The sequence below is a fragment of the Podarcis muralis genome, chromosome 11 (genome assembly GCF_964188315.1).
Source record: "Podarcis muralis chromosome 11, rPodMur119.hap1.1, whole genome shotgun sequence".
Classification (NCBI taxonomy): Eukaryota; Metazoa; Chordata; class Lepidosauria; order Squamata; family Lacertidae; genus Podarcis; species Podarcis muralis.
In genome coordinates, this window is record NC_135665.1 from 66,893,950 (window position 1) to 66,916,876 (window position 22,927).

Consider the following 22,927-nt stretch of genomic DNA (forward strand, 5'->3'; position numbering starts at 1 on the left):
GCGTCCCTCAGCAAGGCAGAAAAGGGGAGACCCCAAGAGACAAAGGTTCTTCACGCCGGCCTTAAGCAACTTTAGTAAGTTCCTGTTCTTAAGGATGCCCTCCGCTTCTCTGCCAAGGGATAGCTGTGTGGACCTGGGATTGGACACAATGCAGCCCAAGGTTTCTCAGGAGATGGGAAGCTGCCCCTCCTCTCTCTACTTGCCCAAGTAAAATGCATCTCCATAAGGCAACAGCTTCCGCAAAGAATTGGCTTGTCAAGTTTAACTGAAGTATGTTCTACTCACTCCTGACACTTATAATTGCAATTATAACCATTTTTACATTGCCATCACAAAATATATTTTGAGATTATGGTTTTTGTGTTACCAGTGTTCAAGTTTTGTGTAGCTTTAATATACTTTCTTTGAGATTTTGGTGTATTAAAACCTATCTTTTAACCTCAGCTGGAAATGTAGCAATGTGAGTTGTTTAAAATGTCATAGAATCATATAACTGTAGATTTGGAAGGGACCCCAAAAGTCATCTAGTCCAACCCCCTGCAATGTAGGAATCCGAGTTACCGAGTCCCTGGCAGATGGTCACCCAATCTCTGCTTTAAAACCTCCAAGGAAGGACAGAGCCTAACTTCACGAGGGAATCTGTGCCACTGTCGAACAGAAGAGTTTGGATTTGGATTTGATATCCCGCCTTTCGCTCCCTTTAAGGAGTCTCAAAGCGGCTAACATTCTCCTTTCCCTTCCTCCCCCACAACAAACACTCTGTGAGGTGAGTGGGGCTGAGAGACTTCAAAGAAGTGTGACTTGCCCAAGGTCACCCAGCAGCTGCATGTGGAGGAGCGGAGACGCGAACCCGGTTCCCCAGATTACGAGACTACCGCTCTTAACCACTACACCACACTGGTTCTCTTACTGTCTTACTCTCTTACACAGCTCTTACTGTCAGCAAGCTCTTTCTGATGTTGGGGCAAAATAAATGAAAAAGCAAAGAGATGTACTTCTTTTAATAAAAGACTTTTAATGAGGGGAGATCTGGGATTTACAGAAATGATCCAGTGGAAGTTACTAGTTAAATGCAAAGGTTGGTTTTCAAACAGTGGCTCCAGTTGCTAGGCGGCGCTTTTGTGTTCCTAAAGCAGCCTTCCTCAAGCTTGTGTCCCCAGATGTTGCACTATAACTCCCAGCGTCCCTGACCACTGGTTCTGCTAAAGAGTGATTATGGCAGTTGTGGTTCAACAACATCTGGGGACACAAGTTTGAGAATGGCTGTCTTAAATTGCAAGAGCACGCCAGCATAAGGTTTTCTCCCTCCCCAACTTAGCCACCTAGTCCTAGTAAGTCACCTGCTCCTGGCTCCGCTGGTGCAACTGCAGGCCAGATATGTCACCAAGCGCCATCACTCGGCTGCAAGCAGCACAAAGAGAATTCAGAGGAACCAAGGCATTTGCCAGACGGCTGCTGTCGTTTTTCTGTGTGCATGAAGGTAAGAGAGCTTCTCTTTTTTCAAGTTTCCAGTCCCACGAGAAAACTAGTAACCTGCATAGCAAAGTAGATGAAAGCAGGGAGGTGGTCTCCTCTCCCCAACATCAAGGTGAGGTCGTAGGCAGGCTTCCAAGTGACAGGAGAAGGGGAGGAAGTGGTGTCTGTCCTTCTGCCTACACTGCCGTGCCCTCAGATGGGTGCCCCTGGAGTGGAGCTTCCGCCGCCCTCAGGGCATCCTCCCGGAAGCCCTTCAGCAGCTGATTCACCAGCGTCTTCTCGCTGTCGCGCTTTGGGCGCAGGAGGGGCGGGAACGGGTTCCCCTTGTACTCAATGACGGCCATCTCAGCACGGTCCAGGTTCTCCCGGTTGGGGATCCGCAGCAGGCGTGTGTAGTTGCTGGAGTGTGCCTGGAAGCGAGGAGCCAGCACCTTGAAGAGCTTGTGCAGGAGGTCCTTCTCCTGGGGTGGGGGAGGCAAAAGAGGGGGGCTCAGTGGGGGCAGAGTTGGCAGGAGACCCTCCCCCCCAGAAGGGATGCAGCCTCACCGTCAACCAGAAGTCGGCCATGCGCATTGCTTGGGGGTCCGTGTCCCCGCGCTTGGCATAGTTGATCAGCTGAAGGGAGGAGAGAGAGAGAGGAGAGGATGTCAAGGTCAGAACAGCCGACTAGATCCGGCCAAAGGGGGTTCATGTAGTGCAGCCTCCTGTTCTCACAGTGGCAAACCAGGTGCCCCCAATGGGAAACCTGCAAGCAGTATTCGATCGCAACAGCAACGCTCCCCTCACGTGGTTTCCAGCAGCACCCGGTATTCACAAGCATTGCTGCCTCCAGCTGTGGAGGAACAGCAGAGCCATCCCGGCTAGGAGCTATCGGGGACTTTGTCCAGTCCTTTTAAAGCCATTCAGGCCATCACTGCCTCCTGTGGCAGGGAGTTCCAAGGTTGAACGATGTACACCTGCCCTGAATCTCCCAACATGCAGCTTCACTGGACGCCCACAAGTTGGACTGTTATGAGAAAGGGAGGGACGCTGCCCCTTCTTCATAGGCAAGTCCCTCCACCCCCTTGACCCTTTAGCCCTTTCCTAACTCGGCAATAACCGCGCCAGAGGTTTCATTTTGCTAACGGTCCCCAGGAAGGGCTTTGCTTTTTCACGGCCGCGCGCACGCGGAGGGCATTTCACGGTCATTTCTCTGCTGCGCGCCCGCCCGCCGCCTGGACGCGTGTCTACGAGGCTCTCGCGTTCCGACGTGCCCCGCTCCCGCCCGCCCCTCTCACGTGTTCGGCGTAGAAGCGCATCTCGTCGGCGCGCCCGCGAGGGGCCTCGATCCGCTCGTGGCGCACCAGGGCCGTGACGAGGTTCCGCAGCAGGTCGAGGCGCGAGCGGGGCCCCAGGCCGAGGCGCCGGTAGACGCGCCCATGCTTGATCCACGCCGACGCCGAGAGACGCATCGCGGAGCCACCGAGCGCGCCCACGCCGGAAGCGCCCTCGGTCACGTGGCCCGCGGAGAGAGGGAGGCGGACCTCGCCCGCCTCGCTGTCATTGGCCGGTGTTCCCGGCGGCGGAAGTCCCGCCCCGTGACGTCAGGGCTCGAGGCCGCCGGTCCGGCAGGTTCGGCGAGGCGGGGCGGCGAGAGGAAGAGGCGGGGCGGCCTCCTGCTCGGCCTCGCTTTGAGGAGTCTGCTGGTCAAGGAGGCGGGCAAAGGCATGAGAATCCCCGACCAGTTGCGGTGCAGGAACTCGGTTCTGAAGCCCCCGGTGCAATGCCTCTTCCACTCCAGACCAAATCCTGGCTATGCCCATGCCAGAAAGCAGAGACATCGCCTTGCCAACAAAGGTCCGTCTAGTTCAAGCTCTGGTTTTCCCAGTACTGATGTATGGAAGTGAGAGCTGGACCATAAAGAAGGCTGATCGCCGGAGAATGGATGCTTTTGAGTTATGGTGCTGGAGGAGACTCTGGAGAGTCCCATGGACTGCAAGAAGATCAAACCGATCCATTCTGAAGGAAATCAGCCCTGAGTGCCCACTGGAAGGACAGATCGTGAAGCTGAGGCTCCAAGACTTTGGCCACCTCATGAGAAGAGAAGACTCCCTGGAAAAGACCCTGATGCTGGGAAAGATGGGGGGCACAAGGAGAAGGGGGCGACAGAGGACGAGATGGTGGGACAGTGTTCTCGAAGCTACAAACATGAGTCTGACCAAACTGCAGGAGGCAGTGGGGGTTGGACTAGGTGATCCCGGGGGTCCCTTCCAACTCTACAATTGATGCAGTGTTTCTGTGAATGTGTGAGAGAAGACTATAGACGTGTTGTAAGAAAAAAATAATCTCATTTCTGGGGTCCCGTATAGAGCCCCTTGGGAAGGTCTATATGGGTTTGAGAGAAGAAGCAGAGGCCAACCAGAATATATGGAAGCAAAGCTATATAGAATGTATAGACTTAAATTATCATCTTATTTCTTGTGTAAATAATAAACTTTATTGTTTTACCTGTACCCGGTTATTTGACTTATATACGTACTATGTAGATCACGGAAGGGCATCATGCAATGTGTGTGGGGGAAACACCATTTGACAGCTTTTATGAATGAGCCCTCATTCACTGAATGGAGTGGATTGACATTGTGAATTGGTGTTATTCATTATAGATACAGTAGATGGCGCTGTGTAGCTGTCAGAGCTCTTTCGCTGCTGGGAAAGGATAAAGTAACTTTATACATAAGTATCATTTATTATACCTATTTTCATTCGGCTGAAGAGAATTTCTTATAACGGACACACAGCTCCTGCAGGAAACACCGTCCTGGGGAATGAGGAGGTTCTGGAACGTTGCCTTGGTTGGAGAGTTCTAGGTTGGCTGTGCTCACAATAGGTTACCAAGGGCGCTGGGTAGAGGAAAGATGCAGCTGGAACCTGGGCAGTACAGAGGGATGGACGCCTGCTGGCACTGACCATGGCTGGTGGGTACCAGCTTTGGGCACCCTGGTCTCCTCTTGATGAGTCCCTGCAATGGCTGAGGGGTGCCCGGTCTGTTGGCACCAAGCACCCCTTCCGAAGTGGGCAGAGCCCAGCAGCAGCTGACCTGGAAGTGCAGCTTTGCTTCCAGGGACTTAGCCTGGTGTTAGAGCCTGGTGCAAAGACGGGGGCAGGGCAGCCGCGACCTCCTGGAGCCGCAGGAGAGACAAGGGGGCGCTCCAGCAGTGTGCACAGGCCACAGGTCGTGCGCCTCTCAGGGCTTGACTCTGTCTTTGGACACCTCGTGACAGCACAGCCCCCACGCTGGACTGGCTCTCTCAGGGTTTCTGAGCCCTCGGCCTTCAGTCAAGTCATAAGTCCCCGCCAGCGCTGGCCCCGTGGACTCCAGGAGCCACAAGTGCGCGTGGCTATGGCCATGTGCCGACAGATGCTGCGAGCCATCCTTCTTCTCTATGCTGTCTACAAGAAATGTGCTTTTGCCCTGCAGCATTCCCGCTGAGAAACTTTCCTGACTAAGAAGGGTCATGGCTACGTGGCGCCTTAGCAGATCCCTGTACATGTGCCCCAGCAGGCTGGCCTATTTCCTTACTCCCCAAAGAACCAGCAGCCTCTATTTCTCAGTCATGTTCCTCCCATTGAGAGACAAAACTTAGTTACCAGTGTCAGACTATAAGGTGTCAGTCCATGGAGGGACACACTTCTCAGTTTGCAGAGTCCACCATATGGCCTTTGATCCCCTACAAAGAAGAACGGACAAAGGGTTCTGTAGAAACTCTGAAGCTATCACCCTTGCAATATGAGTGGCTCTTCAATGGAAGGAGCAGGTCAGATACCAGAAGAGTATAAAAATAAATAGTTCGAGAGCAGTGGAACTTGGATCTAACTTGAATTTTCCCTCTTCCTCATTGATTTATGATATTCAGAGACATGTAGGTTAAATATAATTTGTACATCCTTAGGAGTAAAGGAGATTATTTCCCCCAAAGCTGCCAACCTCTTGTTTTCAACGTGCTAAATGGAGCCTGTAGGGAAAATATTTTAAAATGGAAGCGGAAACCTATTTGTGAAGCAGAGAGACTTTAAATTTTCAGCACTGGAGAAACATTCTGCTCTACTGAATGAAAATGAAAAACAATTGTAAAATTAGTTCAAATATTCATTAGCCAACAAAGGATAATATGTGGAACTGAAGACCACACAGCCATGTTTGTGGATTGTCAGGTGGAGGAGTTTGTAGAGCATATATAGATAGATAGATATAACCTTTGGCTACGAAAACTCATCTGCCAACCTTCCTCAGCTAATCAAGTGCAGAAATATTTTGATGGTGAATTATCCCCTGTGTCATCTGCCAGTTTTGCCAACTCAGTCTTCCTCTAGATAATTTATGTATAACTAGAAGCACTAGACCGTCCCCCAGTCACCCCCACACAACACAGCAAGGATGGAATAACAAAAGCCCCACAAATGGAGGCCTAAGGTTGTGGCTCAGGTGGGCCTTGATTGACCAGTGGCACTCACAAGCCCCTCCAATCAGTCAGAGAGAGGTGCTTGAGCCCTTTTGAAAGTTGGCAGGGGGGTACCACCTGGAGCTATTCCCCCCCTTCCCTGCAGTTAGAGTACTCAGGGGATTGGTGCTGGTTTATTTAGGACAAAAGTTTGGAGTGTGGCTGGGTTCTTGTTTCAGCATCTGGGGCTACATTAGCCCCCTTCAATTCCTAAAGCTGCTTGTCCAAATTCAGTGATGCCCCCTGCCATATCTACGCTTTGGACGTGGAACTCTTTAAGCACTCAGAGTGGGTGACTGAGATGCAGTTAGAGGAATGAGCTGTTCTGGGGTTGGTTGCTATCTGGCAGCAAGAACCCCTCTGTGGAGGGTGGCGACTGGTGGGCATTAATCCTCCCTCCTTGCCATAGGCCAGCCTGCTACCTAAGACTGCCCAAGACCCCCCCAGGCCTCCATCCTGATGGATAAGCAGCATACCATTATGGATATGCCAGGATGCTTGCTCATTTGGAATGGGGAAATGGGATGTTAATGCCACATGTCTAATGGGAATGGGGCTTTTGAATTCTGAATTACAGCTAATGTAGTTATTGCTCACTTTTGTAGGATTCTAATCCACATGGGAATTGCAATTATTCAGTTGCTGAGGAGAAAGCCATTGGCTCTGTGTGCTTGGAAGTTAAAAGTTGAGTTATGCTGGGAAACTGGTGGGTGAAGGTAGGGGAAGGGCACGTGAGGTGGAGGGAGAGTAGAACGCTCCATTGCACAAGTGGAAATCTTTGCATCGGGCTTCCACTGACAGGACTAGTCAGTTGAATCCCACCCTATACGTCCAGATAGAACAACACTAGAGAATCTGATATTGCAGAACACGCCCTTACAGCCACCTCTGCCATGGAGGTCCACTGGGGTTAGAAGTGAGGGGCAATGTTTGTAGGTATGTGCCTTGCTTCATGCTTTTGAAAACCAGGGCAATCATGATTGACAGCTAGATGATAACTTACCAAGGAGGATGGCAGAGGACTGTTGGTTGGAGGTGGTTTCTGGACAGTGCTGTGGAGTCACAGGGATGCTGGTTTGGTGCGTGATGTGCTGGGCATCATACAGTGGAGTCTGCTGTTTGAGCCAGCTCTTCTAGATGATTTAAAATGTGCAGCTCTGTCTTTTCAGGGATTGGTGTTGCCTCAAGGGGCTAGTGACAGTGTTAGAGGGCTCCAGAGATCCCTTGGCCTCTTTATGAAGGCTGGTTTAGAGGTGGCTTCTATAAAAGTGGGGACAAAGGGGATCCTGGAGAGAGAAGCGCAGATCCCTTTACTGGATGCACCTGAGATCAAAATACAGGGAACCAGTAAGTTCTCCAAGACAGCACCCGATATACTCCTGCCTGAACTTGAAAATCTCCTGTGTATTTCTTACCTTATACCAAGGATAACAGTTTGCATCTGGATCACCATGCAAAGGAGTTTTTCTGTGAAGCCCACCCACCCACCCACCCACTGAATAGAAGGAAGGGGGGGTACCTGGTGGTCTTCATTGACCAATGCTGCCACCAGCCTTTCAGACACAGCTTTTGTGTGAGTGTTTTTGCGGAGTCTCCCCCAGGAATTTCTTGGCTGCAAGTTCTCAGTCATCAGATTTCATTGAGCTGGTCACATCACAGGCAAACATGTACCATACACCACTTGCGATAAGGTTGTTATCCAGTATATCCTGTGTCATCTGTACATCCATTTTCACAACGCACTCACTATAGCAACTGGCATACTAGGTGGGGATCAAGTGAGGAATTGTGGGGGAGAAGAGGAATTTCCTACTGAAGACTGGGAAACTTAAAATGCCTATTGAAACAGCCGCGCTTAAAGGGAAAAGCTGTTGATTGTGTGCAGCTTACAGGCATTGCATGAATAAACAAACTTATCCACCCTTTGGAGCAAACGGTGATCTAGACTTTTGCATTATGGATATGCATGTCAAATTCTGTCTTTTTCAGTGATTTGTAATATACCGTTTTTGACTGGAAACCTTTTGCATGACACACTCCAATAAATGGTTTGCGCTTTTGCTTGGTGTCTTTGTGGTCAACTCTTCTGTGAGGCAAAGGTTTTACTTACACAGGTTGAGACCTAAGGGAAGCTGAGGCTCACAGAGAGGGGGACTCACTCACAACCACCAAATTTCTGTGTTGTTGTTTGTTGTTTAGTTGTGTCCGCCTCTTCGTGACCCCATGGACCAGAGCACGCCAGGCACTTCTGTCTTCCACTGCCTCCCGCAGTTTGGTCAAAATTTCTGTCAAATTTCTGTGTAGCAACTTCAAAACAAAACAAAAATTCTCCACAAAGGAGTGATGAGCAAGAAATGTTTCTGTACCCCCTTGGGTGGGTTTGGGGGCAAGGTGGGCATTGCCATGTGCAGGTAGGAATATCCCTGGCCAGCAGGAGGAGCTCTGCATGCAAACTACTTCTGTGTGCGCCGTTCTTCAGCCCAATCCATGACAAGGGGAGCACATGGGCAAGCAGTCTGGAAATAGGAGTGCAGCGGAATGATGGCAAGGGGAAGCAGAAAGAACCACAGGGGGAGTCGAAAATGGGTTGTACTTGGTCCAGTACCAAGTAATGCTGTCAGTACGGGGATTTAAGCTTGTGCAAACTCACCCCCATGCCCATTAGAAACAGATTTTGGGGTTTCCCCTACCCTCATGAACAGAATTGGGAAGAGGGGAAATTTTTTATTGCTGTACCAACATCTATTTCACTAATGGAAGAATTGTTCTTCCTGGAGCATTAGCTTTTTTTGCTGCTGCATCACACTGTTGACTCGTTAAACTTGTGGTCCACCAAAACCCTTAGATCCTTTTCACATGTACTGCAAGTAAGCCAGGTGTTACCCATCCTATATTTGTGCATCTGGTTCTTCCTGCCTAAGTGCAGAAACTGACATTTGTCCCTATTGAAATTCATTTTGTTAGCTTGTGCCAAATTCTTCAATCTGTTATGGTCATTTTGAATTCTGAGTCTTTATTCTGCAGCATTAGCTCCCTCTCCCAGTTTGGTGTCAGCTGCAAATTGGATGAGCGTCCTCTCAATTGCTCATCCAGGTTTGAGTCCCAACTGATATCGGGGAAATTGAAGCCCGCATGAATTACTGGCATAACTGGCTGTTCGATCTCTTGGGAGGCTGCCATATTTCATCGCTGGAAGCTGGAAGATGTCCAAGGCGCAAATTTGGCAACTCTCCAAAGTCAGTCTCGTCAGCCGGAAGCCCCTGTCTCCTAAAATTAAAAAGATTTGGCAAAAAAGGAAACAAACAGGCGTGTTCTGGACAGAAAGAGTTAAAAGAAAAATCTGCTAAACTACACAGTCGCTGGAAGCCAAGTTTTGGACTTCAAAAAGACTCCTATCTTGTCTTGGTGAATGAGGTGAGAGGCTACTGTGTTTTTGTATTCGTTATATCTGCTATTTCATGATTTGGTGAACCTCACCAAGAAATAATTAATTATCCAAAGGATTGCAGGAGGCATAAAATAATTGGACGTATTGGCATCATCACAGTCCTCAGCAGAGACCCCTGATCGAAACTGGCAGAGTAAGATCAGATATGATCAGGTAAGCTCGGGCAGAGCAGGGAAGATGGCAACGGTAGAAGCTCTGACGCAGAAAGAAAAAGGTTATGATCAGAAAAAGTCTCCTTTAATGGGGGGAGATTGGAGATTTTTTTTATTGGAATTACAAAAGGGGTGTACTTTACAGAGGGTGCATTTGCTTGCATGGAATATTATGACATACAGTTTGAAAAGAGAGTGATGGTAAACTCTGGATGCCTGCCAGCTGTCCAAGGGCCCCGGAGAGCTGGCGTGGGTTTTTATGCGGAAACCAAAACAATCTTTGTGTAACTTACTGATTGCCAAGTACTCCCCTACAGTACATTTGAAATATCGGCTGGTTTAGAAAGATCAAAAGTTGTTAATTAATTTCAACCTTGGATGGAAGCTCAGAGCCTATTAGAGCAACAATCAGCAGAAAAAGGAGGGGTCATTGAAGGAAGTCTGTGCTTCAAAATATTAAGACTGAACAATGTGGAAAAAGCCCCTGCATGATTATAGAAATAAGGAATGGTTAAATAAAACAAGATTGAGAGTTATACCAGTGACTGACTGATAGAGAGAGGAGATTGTCAATATCAGGATTGGAAAATTGTGAAGTAACAAAGAAGATAGCAGAAAGATAAAGGATGGATATTTAGCTCTTGAAATCCAGAACATGGGAAGTCCCATTGAAATTAAATAATTCGGACTCTATAATTGGCTGTATTGTTTTTGGTTTTTGAATGTGGTAAGATTTGGCTTGATTTGTTATTAATATGAATGTTTTTCCCCTCTTTATTGGAAAATGAATAAAATGTTTTTTAAAAAAAAAGGAAAAAGGAGGGCCAGATGAGCCTTGGGCTGAGCTTTGTTGGCTTTGGTTGCTGTTGTGGCCCCAACTGCTTAGAGTGTTTTAAATGGCCTTTAGCGTTTTAATAATTTTAAATTGTTTTCAACTGTTTTCAACCTGTTTTATAAAGGCTCTTTGGGGGATGTGCCTCGGAGGAGAGGAGAGGAGCAGGGCCCCTCAATCACAGTGGTTTAGGGTAGGGAGAGGTATGGAGGGGGGCAGGCCAGGTAAGGGGCGCACGTGCCAGCCCCTCCTCCAACCTGGGGAATTGTGCTGGTCCTATCAGCCAGCCCTCAGGTCTGTGACTATTGCTGAATGCCAGGGCAGCTCAGAATAAGATTTAAATAATAATAATACAAGGTATACCACCCTATACCAGCAGGTCTCGGGGCGCTTCACAGAATAAAATCATAATATTAAAACAGGAAATACATAAGATCTCCCTCACCATGATCTGATTATAGATGAGGATGTTGATCTGGCCTGTGTCACTGAGACCTGGGTGGATGAGCAGGGTGGAGTTGGTCTCGCTCAACTGTGCCCACCTGGGTACTTGGTGCAGCATCAGGGCAGACTTGGGGTTCAGGGAAGGGTACTTGCTGTGGTCTATAGAGATTCTTTCTCTCTCTCTCTCCATGCTCTCTGTCCAGCTAAGGGGCAATACTGTGTTGTTGTTTTTAAAGTGTTTTACTGGAAGTTCCCTTAAGCTCTGGCCAAAAAAAGAAAAGAAATGTTCTGTATATTTTCTGGCCACCAGCAATGGGGAACTGAAAGCATTGCTTAAACAAATCCATACCACGAGAACAAGATTTGATTCAGTTGAGCAATTGGGGAAATAAGGAATATTTCCAAAAACTGTTTGCAAAGTTAGAACTTCCCCATTTTTAAAGCTCAAGCACAAAGACATGGGACCAGAAGGGCCCTGGGCTCCGACTTACATGCTGTTTTAGGTTTCATGTCTGATGTGTCATTCCCTCTCTCTCATCCATCATGCCCCTGATCCCCATGGCCCAACCCTGCTTAAACCCAGCAGTACCCCTCAACTTAAGAGGAGAGACGTGTGTTGCTTGATATGGCTATCTTGACGTTTGAGTTTCCCCCTCAGCTGACAGCTTCAGGAAGGGAGTTGCACCTGATGTAGGGAGAAAGGGCTCTTCCTCAGCACTGCAGACCCCGTCCAAATCAAGGCAATTCTGGTCCTTTGGAGGGTTAATAGAATGCCTGGAAAACTTCATAATAATAGGATGTACCAGAAGTAATAAGCAGGAGAAAGTCAGTCAGGAAGTAATGGGAATATTATAGGGTGTGTTCCGATTTTAAATTGACTGCAAACTTGGGGCCCATTTCCCAATCTATCTGACATTTGTAAGTCACCCCAGAAATCTGTCACTATCTGCATAAGGTCATGAGTTTAGACAAGAGCTGGGAGCTGAGTGGTGGGAGAGATGGCAAGGAAGCATGAAGGTAGACTGCGGGAAATTATGATGTGTATGTGTGTGGCAGTGCGTTGCTGCTGTCGCAGCAAGATCACATGTGTGAGAAGTGATTTTTCTGGTGTGTGTGTGCCCATACAGCTCCTTGCCGGGGTGCAAGGGACCTAGGTACGCCTCTGCACCTCCCTGCAAATTATGATGAGACGATGATGCTTAACCTAATTCTGTTATTTCTATTTACCAATCAAGCAAGAAAAGAGTTTTGTTTATGTTCCGTTTATTGAAGATTTTCAAGCAGAGAAGCTCTCAATCCAAAGCAAGATGACTCACCACCCCAGACACACTTAAAAATAATAATCACTTTCCCTCATCTATAAAGAGGGCCATTTCCCTCCACCGTGGGGTGGGGCACAACATGCCAATGCTAGCCCAGAAAGAAGCAGCTGGGTCTTGATTATATGGCAGCAGGCAGACGTTTCATCAAAGGGGATCTCAAGAGAAATGCTGGAATTCATTCAGGACCATGGAACTCAGAGTCTGCAACCTTTTGTCCACGCTGAGAGATCTTGTCCTTTGCAATGATTCCTCCAAGCAACCCTAAAAGTCAGAATAAGAGCAAAAAATGAAGCAAGGGAAGCCACATGACTGTTGCTTGGATAACTAACTACAAGTGAGGTGGATCTTCTTTAAAAGCTCCACAACATTTCCAAGTGAGGCATTTGTGTCAGCTGCAGGGTCATTCTCTGCTGATGATCAGTTTAAGCGGTCAACGGGAAGTTTACCTATTAACAGCCCATGATGCCCTTCTAGCAAAATTTTGCTTCCCATCCCATCCCATGGAACTTTACTGCTCAGTCATGGATACTCAACTGCTCAACTGCCTCATTCCTTGAGTCTGAGCAACTGAATCTGGATCCACCTCCCATGTGCCGGTTCATGACTAGGGGCTTCCAGATTTCACGGTCCTGCCACTGAGGACTTCTTGGATCATTCTTTGTCTAGCTCCTCCCCTTTGACCCTACCGCCTTGGGGGACCCTGCTGGGAGTACGAGACTCCCGATTGCCTCGCTCCCAAGGGTCAAAGGAACGTGCAAGCCCACACACCACGACAAGGTGATGATCCAGTGAGTGAAAAGCACATTCAGAGGCACATTGTGCCTAACAATGGAGGTGGAACAGAGTCATTGTGGCTGCTAAGTGAACCATCTGCCCTAGGACTTCGCTCCAGCCCATGACAGAACTCAGACTGTCTCCTCCTTTCCTGCATTCCAATTTATTTATTACTACATTTATACCCCACCTTTTCTCCAAGGAGCTCAAGGTGGCATACATGCTTCTTCCCCTTAGACAAACACTGGTGTAGGCTGGGTTGGGAGACAGTGACTGACTCAATGTCAAGCTGTGAACTTCCTGGCTGAGTCAGGATTTGATCTCTGGGCTCCCAGGTCCTCTCTTGCCACTACTCCACATTGGCTCAGTTGCCAAATCATTTCCTTAAATCCCCACCAAGACAGCTCCCAAGTGTTTGCTGCACACAGTGGTGGCTGGCTTTGTGATGCGGGTGGGGCTGCGGTCTTTTCCTGGCTTCCCAGCACTGTGTGATGCTGCCAGTTACTCAGGGGAAGTGGAGAAGGGCAGCAGGGTCCCAGAGCAGTGAGGGCACTACTGGCTGTACATTTAAGGAAGCATCTTTAGCCCTTGTCAGTGCCTATTGGGGAAGGATCTTTAGCTGCCAGCTGTACAACAGTCAAGTGAAACCACCTTCCTCTACATAGTTATGTGAACTGAAGACTTGGCTGGTATTGAATGTTCCAAGCACTGAGATATTAGCACTTACCAGGCGTTCATCCCTTGAGGGTCACGGACAATCCTCTTGACACAGTTAATATCATCTGTGATGTCATCATTTAAGAACGCTGGCAAAGATTTGTCAGAAAACAAAGGAGGTTACTGGGGATTCCTAAAATGCAAACCCCAGAATACAAACACCCCCAAGGCTGCAGGGGCTGCCTCTGAAGTGTGGAAAACCTTTTCCTAGAGATCCATCCAACTTTTGGGGAGCACTTAAAGCATTTTCCCCTTGAGCTGGCATTCAATCATTATAGCACCAAGCGGGGGATCCCTTCTAGTCAGCTGCATTCTAGCCAGAGAAAGAAATCAGTTCTTTATAAATAGCCCATCTCATGCTCCACCCAGACAAGCAAAGTCACAGTTCCAGAACACATTGCAACCCGGTAAAAGCAGGAGGATACAGAGCAGAGGCAGTGGGGCAGAGCATGGCCTAGTGAGAGCTCATGGCCTAGGGCATTGTTTCCCATTCTGTGGGTCACAGCCTGCAAGTGGGCAGGCAAACCAGTTGAAGTGGGTCGATTGCTTCCGTGCTTCCCCCCCCACCCCCGTTGGAATACTTTGGTAAGGAGTAATAGGTCCTTTGTTTGCACAGCTGCCTGCCTCCAGATTACTTGAAATGAAAGGTTGGGAAAGGAAGAAAGGATCTGTGGGGTTATACCTGTGTGCTCCGGCTGCTGCTGCCTGCCAGCAAGCAGTGAGAGTCTTGTTTGTCCCATGGTAAGTAAGGCTGAATGGAATGGAGGGGGGTGAGGAGGAACAGCAGGGATTCAGGATTCTGCTATCCACCAACCTTGTGCTGGGGATGTTTTGTTTAAAAGGGGTGGAAAAGTAAAGGAGAGGCTGAGGTCAGAGTCAGGGGAATGTTGCTGCCCACTAGGCGGCATTGTTGGCAGATGGTTCTCTATGAAGATGCTTTTTAGAGCTGGGATGTTAGTGCTCAAGTAATGTGCGTGTGACTGCGAGAGAGATGTGCAAGTTGTGTGAGGAAGGTGGGGGAGATGTATTTGTGATGTGTGTGTGATGGAAGAAGGGAGGGACAGATTTACATGTTGTTTCGTGCAAGTGAGAAAAAGGGGTTACATGTATGTGTGCTCAGAAGGGAAGATATGTATCTGAGTAAAGAGGGAGAGCAGTGTGTGTGTTTGCGTGTGTGTGAGAGGGGCTGAGGTCTAGGAGCCAGGGGGAGCCAGGGGGGCCATCGCCCTGGCACACATTTTTGAGGGTGTGCAATCAGGTATCCCCACGACAGGTACCGAGCCCTGGCAGCTGAGGCACATCGGCAGGCAGGTTGGTCTGGTGGGCAGGTGGATGGAGGCAGCAGTCGAAGAGCCTGTTGGAAGCGGGCTCCATCCACCCTCTGTGGGGGCTCTGCATGCCACCCCTGGTGCCCGCCCCAACTGCCCAGTCCACCAAGGGAGGGGGGGGCGGCAACCCACACTACGCTGCTGGTGAGGGCAGAGGGATGGACACATGCACATGTGGTGCATGAGAGAGAGAGGCAGACAAGCACCTGAGCAGAGAGAGAGAGGCATATCTGAGTGATTGTATATCTGTGCAGTATAAGGTGGAGCGAGAGACACAAAACTTGCATGTATGCCTGTGGTCTGTATATGTGAGGGCATGTGTGTGCTCTTTGTGTATGCAATAGTGTCGTGCGGCTACCTTGTATAGATTTTCCTGGTACAAGGAGTGCTCCCTGGTGTTATTGGACAACAGCAGTACCAGTGTGTACGTTTGCATGTAAAAACAATATTAAGTGACACAGTCAGGACAAACAGGGCACAGCTGGCTTTCCATGATAAACATGAAGTTTGCAGGGAGGGAAGCAGCAATGACTGTACTGTACTTTCTGCAATTTTCCCTATGCTCACCCCAGTGGCTTTAACTCTAACAAATAAATGGAACCTATACTATGTGAAACATTTTGAATTTCATTATGTAGTTCCAATTTTTATTATTAACTGTGTCATTAAAAGTTCATCACAAATTCAACAAAGAAGGGGGCACAGGAAGAGAGAAGTGTTGGAAACACATTTTTAAGTTTATTAAGATATTAGTACCAGCATTTCTGGAAGTCCAAAATTCATTTGCCAATAAATCTGTAGTCACCATGTCTTGCAAATTTGGATTTGTGCGTCACCATACCAAAAACATTGGGGACCACTGACTAAGGACAGTCCTGAGAGCTGGACAGATACACCTGGGGTTGAAGGTATGGAGGTTGTGGAATTCTTTTTTTAAAAAGTCTTCATGTACCGTAAATTCAGCAGTTTTTTAGTGTGAAATTCTCCTGAATGACAGCTTTGTATGCAATTTTTTGTAATCTAATGTACTTTTGTATGCAATTTTTGTAAATATATCTATTTATAGGCATACTGTGCCCAATGCAGTTGGCTTGAGAAGTGCATTGGAAGATTAGAAGTGTGAGTTTTGAAGAATGTGCTGTGTCTTTTTCCGTGTATTATTTCAGAAAGTGCAAATTAGGTAGATTCACCTTCAAATGTGAACTGCATTAAAGAAGTGTAAGCTAGCATTCCCTGCAGTATCAAGTTGCTTACCATTGCAGGAGCTTCTACACCCATTGGCTGTTGGGCGATGTCCATTGTCGCACCACCAGCGGCTGTTTATCTGAAAGAGTCCATAGTCACGGCTGCCGTTGGAGTTTGGTGGCCCCACGGCTCTTGTGTTAAATCTGCTTTCATGATAAGCGGCACAGAGCCCTGGAACAAAGTGAACAAGAAAAGGACTGCAATTTGGGTATACGCTCGGTGTGCAATTTTTTTTGTCAAAGTTTAGAAATAGAATAATTTTAAAACATTCTTTCAATGTTCACTATGGAAGCTGCCTGTAACGTCTCTCCCCCCCCCCCCATGGTCTTAAATAGAAATTTGCACAAACTATGAATGGAAGTTGGGACATTTTGATGGGTAGCAGGGTGTGTGCACCTTTTCCTGAAAAGAAGTCCCCATTTCAGCTTTGCCCCAAAACACCAGAAATAGCAAAGATGAAGGGAAAGGAAGAGCAAACTCACAGTTGGCCAGGCTGACGCCATGATATCCATCCATCCCAGCCCGTTTCAGTCTTGCAGCCAGTTCACATCTCTCAAACACTTTGGCTTCATTCCCTGCAAGGAGGAGGCAGAAGAGGGTGAGGGCCAGAACCTTCATCTCTGCGATTCCCTGGAGAGTGAAGCTTGGATTCCCTGGGATCAGCAGTGGCTTTTGTAGACCAATGTTTTGGGCGGAGTCCAGATGGTGAGCAGAACACTGACAGGGGGAGGGGAATAAGTATTGATAGGAACCCCGCCCCCTGCAAAAAAACAGACACATGGTGCAATTCTGGTTTGATATAGGATAACAGTGTGCAACTTAGGAAATATTTCAAGATTCACTTAACATTTTCAACGGAAGAGATTAAAGCAGGCAGCATGTATGCGCTTAAAGATTTAGCATCTGTGTAATACTAAATAATAACCTAATAGGAAAAAAGCAATATATTTGTCAAGAGAGTCTTGTGGCATCTTAAAGATTAGAATCATAGAATCATAGAGTTGGAATAGACCACAAGGGCCATCGAGTCCAACCCCCTGCCAAGCAGGAAACACCATCAGAGCACTCCTGACATATGGTTGTCAAGCCTCTGCTTAAAGACCTCCAAAGAAGGAGACTCCACCACACTCCTTGGCAGCAAATTCCACTGTCAAACAGCTCTTACTGTCAGGAAGTTCTTCCTAAGGTTTAGGTGGAATCTTCTTTCTTGTAGAATAAACTATTCATTAATAAATGAATAGTTTATTGTTGTTATTGTTATATTCTATTTATACACCACCCTTTATCAAAAGATAACTCTGGTGCTGGGAGCTCAGGTTCATAGCACTACTGCTCCTCAGCAGTCACTCCTGCCAAATGGGAAGGAAAGGATTTGTTGAGAAACAAAATATGTAGCAGTGGAGGAAAAGAAATAGAAATGTAGTGAGACTGGAATGAGATGAAAACAGGAATTCACATTTTCTGCGACTTCTGGGGAGATAATGGCGGACTAGGCATAATTATGCAGTGACTGAAGATAACTGGGATATATATCTTGGTTACCAAAACTCTTCTTTGAAATAAGAGAGTTCAAGGCTTTGACCAGAGCTTTCCAAACTTTCCATGTTGGTGACACACTTTTTAGAGATGCATCATTGTGCAACATAGTAATTCAGTTTTACTAGCAAACCAGAGGTTAAATGAATCCCTTCCCAGCCCTGGGAGGAGCATGGAGAACATGGGGAGCATTTGTGTGACACACCTTCACACTGCAAGTGACACACTAAGGAGTAGTGACACACAGTTTGGAAAGCTCTGGGTTAGACTCTCGTGCTCGGAAGAAGGTATTTGTCACACCAAAAACGAATAGGTTTTTTGAGGGAAAGTTCCAATTAACAGGCTAAAACTGTGGCTATTGGGGAGTTGGGGCTATATGGGTGGCTGTGACCCCAAAGTGGTGAACACTAAAGGGATTTACCTCTTTGTGGGGAGTCTGTTTCAGTGGGAGAGGAAGGACAAAGGCTGCCCTGTTAATATCTGGAGACTAATGGTATAGATTTCTCCCCTCATTCCCCTTCAACTTCAGGTAGAGAGGCCTGGAGGGCTGCATGTGCAAATTGGTACCCTCTTTTTGGCAATGCATAACCAGTCACATTACTTACATGGTTTGGTTATGTAAATAGGAAACTATTGTTATGAGTTGGTGGGTGCAAGACACCCTAAATTCTGGATCAAGCTAGTGTTAGAATTTAATTAAGGCTTGTGTTTTAAAACTGAATGCTAGACCCATGTGTGTATCTGAGCTGTGTACTAGATGCTTCTAACCCACTGGAATCAACATGTGTCAAAAGCTAATAAAGCCTGGGGGTAATGGGGGATTAGGCTCAAGACAGGGAAGAAGGGGAGGGCGAAGAGCCAGAGAATAGTAGAAACCTGATCCCTTCACACCCTGAGAGCACTCAGGAATGCAGCCTGACAGTTCTGAATGTAGACTTCCGGGGTGGCGTCATCGGTAATGGCGGATTCCCTCTGATCTGGAGGGACTGGCTCCATGGGAAATGGGTCTGTTCCACTACGGCGAAGCGGGGACCCTTTAAAAAATCACAGGCGGATGAAGCCTATGACCATGGGACTCGGCGGGCACCTTTCGCGCCCCCCCCAATCCGTAAAGGAACCCAATTACGGGTTCCGGAGCGAAGAGGGGCAAGTGACGCGGTGCTGAGAGTCAACTGCTTATTCCGTGGAGCGAAGCCGCATAGCCGTTGCCGGAGAGCGCTACCTTTTTCCTGGGACAATTTGGCTACAAAAACAACTACCCCCTGAGTAGATCAAATTTGGACAATTGGACTTTAAACAACAACAAGTGAGTAGAATGGGAATTTGGACTGAGAAATTCTTTTTAAATTGGCACTGAAGCGGGAAGGTCTAAACAGGAAGTCAGCCTTCCGTTTCTTGTAGATAGTTTAAAGCAAAGACATGGTAAACTAGAGTTCAAAAAAATCGTTCGTAAAGGATTAACTTTCATCATTTAAAAGTACTGAACCCCCTTCGGAAGCAGGAGAAGAGGGGGGATTTTTTCTGGATTGTTTAAACCTGCAGAAGAGAGTGTAAAGAAAAGTAATTTTACACCATCTTGAACCTGGGAGCGGGGTGTCAGGACAGAAGCTTTTGGGAAGTTCATTGACTACTGTAATGCGTATGGGGTTGCTCATGCGTAAGCTGCCGCCTCTCCAGGCTAAATTGCCTTGTTAAACCTTTCTGACTGGACAGCCCTTCTCTCCGTGGCTGCCTCAGTCGCTAGCAGAATCCGTCAGTGGGCGTTTCTTAAACCTCTTCCAACATAAAAGTTGTTTGACGCCCAGTCTCCTCCTACTCTCACTGCGCGGAAGTCTTCTGCGCAGGGAGGGCGTGGGTTGCGGAGGACCTGTGCTCTCCCCGCTGGTGTCCAGTGAAGAATCCTGGAGCCCTCTCGCCGATTCCCCCATCTGCCCCCCTTTATCCCTGGTGTTGCGCTGATTTGCTTCCCCCTCTACTGAGCTGCCTCTCTCCCTGCTGGGCCCTTCTCCAGCATCATCTGAGAGCCTTCTCTTCGCCTCTAGCTCCGATGTCAGTTCCCTGACAACTACAGACAAACGTTTTTGACAGACAGTTAAAAGAAGAGAAACATAGTGATTCCATTGTTCTCCTTCACATTTTAAAGGAACAAATATTGACAAAATATCTGAAAAAGGAAACTTTGTTATTAGATCTGCCTTTGAAAGAAAAAAAAGAAAAGAAGAGAGATGGATACAAATTGAAGTTTTCCCCCTAGAGGGAGCTTGTGAAACTTACTGAATTTGAACTGGGGAGCCTTGCAGCTGCAAATAGATTAAGATCGTGGGAACACACTTCCGACCTTGCATAACAATGTACTCAGAGGCTCTGGTGCGTGCTTTTTGCAAGACAAGTGCTTTACTGGAACAGTTACATGAGAAGACGGATTTGATGACTGTTGCGATTAGAAATTCTGGACAGGCAGTGGGTATCTACATAGAACCCACCCAGGAACCAACTTGTGCTCTGACAGATCAGATGAGGGAGGAGGGTGGCAGAGATGGAGGGAGCTGTGGCCCAGCAGGAACATGAGTTGTTGGATCTGACAAATGAACTTGGAAAAAGCCAGATTTGGAGAGATAGAGTTGTATTTGGCTTGGAGATGGGGGGCTGGATAGACCCCCCTATGCAGGGATGTTTTGACTTTTCAAGTCTGGCAATGGGCCGTGAGGAGTTTGGGGATGTGGGGGTCCTCAATTTTGGAGGGGGTTTGAAACATGTCTTTACAAATCACATGGAGTTCAGTGTGGACTATGGAAAAGGGGCTGATCTGTCGAGAAGGGATAAAAATATTGTTAAGTTGGAGTTTCCACGAGTGAAAGGAGTAGGAGACAAAGTAAAGTACAGGTATAAATATGAAGAAGATCTGCGGACGGGACATGGAAGAGACTTAAGGGCCTTGGACATAAGATTACCAGGTTAATGAACTAGATGGATGGGATAGAAAGGACTGACTAAACCCGGGACCAGGAGGAAGAGACGTTGGATGAAGATTGGAAGAAAGTTTCTAAAAAAAAATTTTTTATTTAGGATTGTTCTGGAAAATTAATGAATATTAGAAAAATGTTGGAATGAAATTATTTGGCTTTAGCAGAAATGTTAAAAAGAGTTTTGCAAGAATATGTTAAGGTCAGGAGAAATTGGTATGAATAAGACTTAAGTTTTAAATTTTAGGGTTTTTTATGTAATATAGGTTAAAATAGATCAAGGTAATTTAATGACAGGATATTATGAAAAATGGAAAGGATTTGCTGTTATAATTAATAACTAGAATACAAAAAAGGGAGGTGTGAGGAGGTCGATGAAATAAGGTCATGACAGTTAAGGATTTGGGAATATTGGATTTGTTTTTAAATTTTTGTGGTTTATTCTTGTTTTGTGATTTTGATGTGTTATGTGTTATGTTTTTGTTTTTTGATTTTGACCTTTATCGATTTGTATTGTTTGACTGCTGTCTGTCTTTCTATTGTTTTTATTTCCCCCCCCTTCTTTTTCTCTCTATCTTTTTTGTAATTTTAAAATTCCTAATAAATATCTTTTTTTAAAAAAAAGACAGTTCTGAAAGTAACACAGAGCAGAGAGAACTGGATGCAACAGAGGAGGTAACAGGGCTCAGAGGACCAGAGTCCCCAAAAACCTTTAACAGAAAAGCGCATGACAAGGAAAAGGAGGAGAAAGAGGTGGAGAGCATCATGTTTCCACCGGAAAAAGAAGCTAGATCTGGCAACTGACTCCAAAAGTGACAAATGAGTTAATGAAGCTCAGACTGCTGAGCCCTGTAATGGCTCAATAAATCTGAAATAATAAAACTGTGAGAGACCGTGTCTTGTGTGGGAGAGACTACCAAACCAGACACTCTCCTTCCCTCAACTGAGAGTTTGTTTAAAAGACAATGCCAGGTTACACCTCCTGTTACCACCACACACTGCTGCCTCTGTGCCCCCCAGTAGAGAGTCACCCACCACCACACATCTCTTCCTCCTCTGGGAAGTGGCAGTAATACTTAAGTACACTGTACCTTCCAAAGCTACTTCAGTGTATTCTGAGGCCTCCAACTGCTGTCCCTGCTCCACTGGCCCAGAATCAGCATCCGAGGTAAGGGCATGGCATTGAGTTTCCAGCTCCAGGGACAGAGCACAACTCGACAGGCCTATTTTCATGTGTCATGTTCCTCTAGGGGTTTGTCTCTTACAATGGGCAATCCTCCTGAACTGGAACAAACAGCAACTGGGTTTTCTACAGAATGCTATTTGTTCTGATTTAGTTGGTTGGTTTTGAGTTGGTTTTCCAGGGGAAAGCAGCAGGCTAAAGGCAAAACCTATGTCCAGAAAGCCACTCCAGTATCCTTGCCAAGAAAACTCCATGGACAAAGACAACAGGCATATAAAAGTTATGACGCTGGAAGATGAGCCCCTCAGGTCGGAAGGCGTCCAACATGCTACTGGGGAAGAGCGGAGGGCAAGTACAAGTAGATCCAGAGCTGATGAAGCGGCTGGGCCAAAGCCGAAAGGACGCTGTCAGCGGCTGCCTCAGGTCCCAGCTCACAAAGGACCAACGCCAGTTGCTCTTTATAAACAAAAGTCTTTATTGTGGTTCATTGTTGGTTTGACATCCGTGGCGCGCAGCGCTACGTCTGAGTCCTTAGACCGGCGAAGTCCCGTCTGAATCCGCCCCTCCTTTACACCAGTTCAATACCCGAGCTTTGCTCCACCTCTTCCTTTCCTCCCTCTGCTCCTTACGCCTCCGGGTCCTCCTGCCCTCTGGGATCCCAACCCTCCTGGACTCTTCGGAGGCGGATTCTTCTGACTCCTCCCCCTGTCTCCGGCTGGCTTTGGGACCTGGCTCCCAATCTGGATTTTCTGCTGTCCCTCGCGCCTCTGCATTTGAACTTGGCGCACGCGCGCAGCCGCCCACTTTCCTCCTAACGGCTACACTGCTCCCTTCACTGCTTTCCCCTTCCGGGAGGCTGGACGGCCCTGCTCTCTCCTCCGCCCCTCCACTCTCTGACGGAGGCGTGGTCAGTTCTGCCTCACTCCCTCCTCCTGCAGGCGGAGGCTTTTGTTCTAATCTGTGGGATTCTCCCCCCCCCCCGCTGCGCTCTGGTGGGGAAGCTACCCCTGATTTCCAGCTGCCGTT

At 47.5% G+C, this 22,927-nt stretch overlaps 3 protein-coding genes across 3 annotated transcripts; 1 reads left to right on the forward strand and 2 right to left on the reverse strand.

The window, feature by feature from the left end:
- Positions 1-1,481: 1,481 nt before the first annotated feature.
- Positions 1,482-2,984, reverse strand: MRPL17 (mitochondrial ribosomal protein L17). Its single transcript, XM_028748532.2, has 3 exons — positions 2,754-2,984; positions 2,023-2,091; positions 1,482-1,937 (listed from the first exon to the last, which is right to left on the reverse strand). Exons 1-3 carry the CDS (start codon positions 2,925-2,927, stop codon positions 1,653-1,655), a joined length of 528 nt encoding a protein of 175 aa, XP_028604365.2. The 5' UTR covers positions 2,928-2,984; the 3' UTR covers positions 1,482-1,652.
- Positions 2,985-3,698: 714 nt separating this feature from the next.
- Positions 3,699-8,017, forward strand: LOC114606806 (FANCD2 opposite strand protein-like). Its single transcript, XM_028749386.2, has one exon. It carries the CDS (start codon positions 4,427-4,429, stop codon positions 4,946-4,948), a length of 522 nt encoding a protein of 173 aa, XP_028605219.1. The 5' UTR covers positions 3,699-4,426; the 3' UTR covers positions 4,949-8,017.
- A 4,062-nt stretch (positions 8,018-12,079) lies between these two features.
- On the reverse strand, positions 12,080-16,867 carry LOC114606857 (lysozyme C, milk isozyme-like). The gene is made up of 4 exons (XM_028749450.2): positions 16,702-16,867; positions 16,229-16,390; positions 13,657-13,735; positions 12,080-12,416 (listed from the first exon to the last, which is right to left on the reverse strand). Exons 1-4 carry the CDS (start codon positions 16,835-16,837, stop codon positions 12,350-12,352), a joined length of 444 nt encoding a protein of 147 aa, XP_028605283.2. The 5' UTR covers positions 16,838-16,867; the 3' UTR covers positions 12,080-12,349.
- Between the last annotated feature and the right edge of the window lie 6,060 nt (positions 16,868-22,927).

Coding starts and splice junctions, on each gene's coding strand:
- MRPL17 (XM_028748532.2), bottom strand. CDS start 2,927: ATGCGTCTCTCGGCGTCGGCGTGGATCAAGCATGGGCGCGTCTACCGG. Junction 2,092..2,753: donor TGCGCTTCTACGCCGAACAC/GTGAGAGGGGCG, acceptor TCCTCCCTTCAG/CTGATCAACTATGCCAAGCG. Junction 1,938..2,022: donor TGGCCGACTTCTGGTTGACG/GTGAGGCTGCAT, acceptor CCCCCACCCCAG/GAGAAGGACCTCCTGCACAA.
- LOC114606806 (XM_028749386.2), top strand. CDS start 4,427: ATGGCTGGTGGGTACCAGCTTTGGGCACCCTGGTCTCCTCTTGATGAG.
- LOC114606857 (XM_028749450.2), bottom strand. CDS start 16,837: ATGAAGGTTCTGGCCCTCACCCTCTTCTGCCTCCTCCTTGCAGGGAAT. Junction 13,736..16,228: donor GTGTAGAAGCTCCTGCAATG/GTAAGCAACTTG, acceptor AATCTTTGCCAG/CGTTCTTAAATGATGACATC. Junction 12,417..13,656: donor CCTCAAGGGATGAACGCCTG/GTAAGTGCTAAT, acceptor TCTGACTTTTAG/GGTTGCTTGGAGGAATCATT.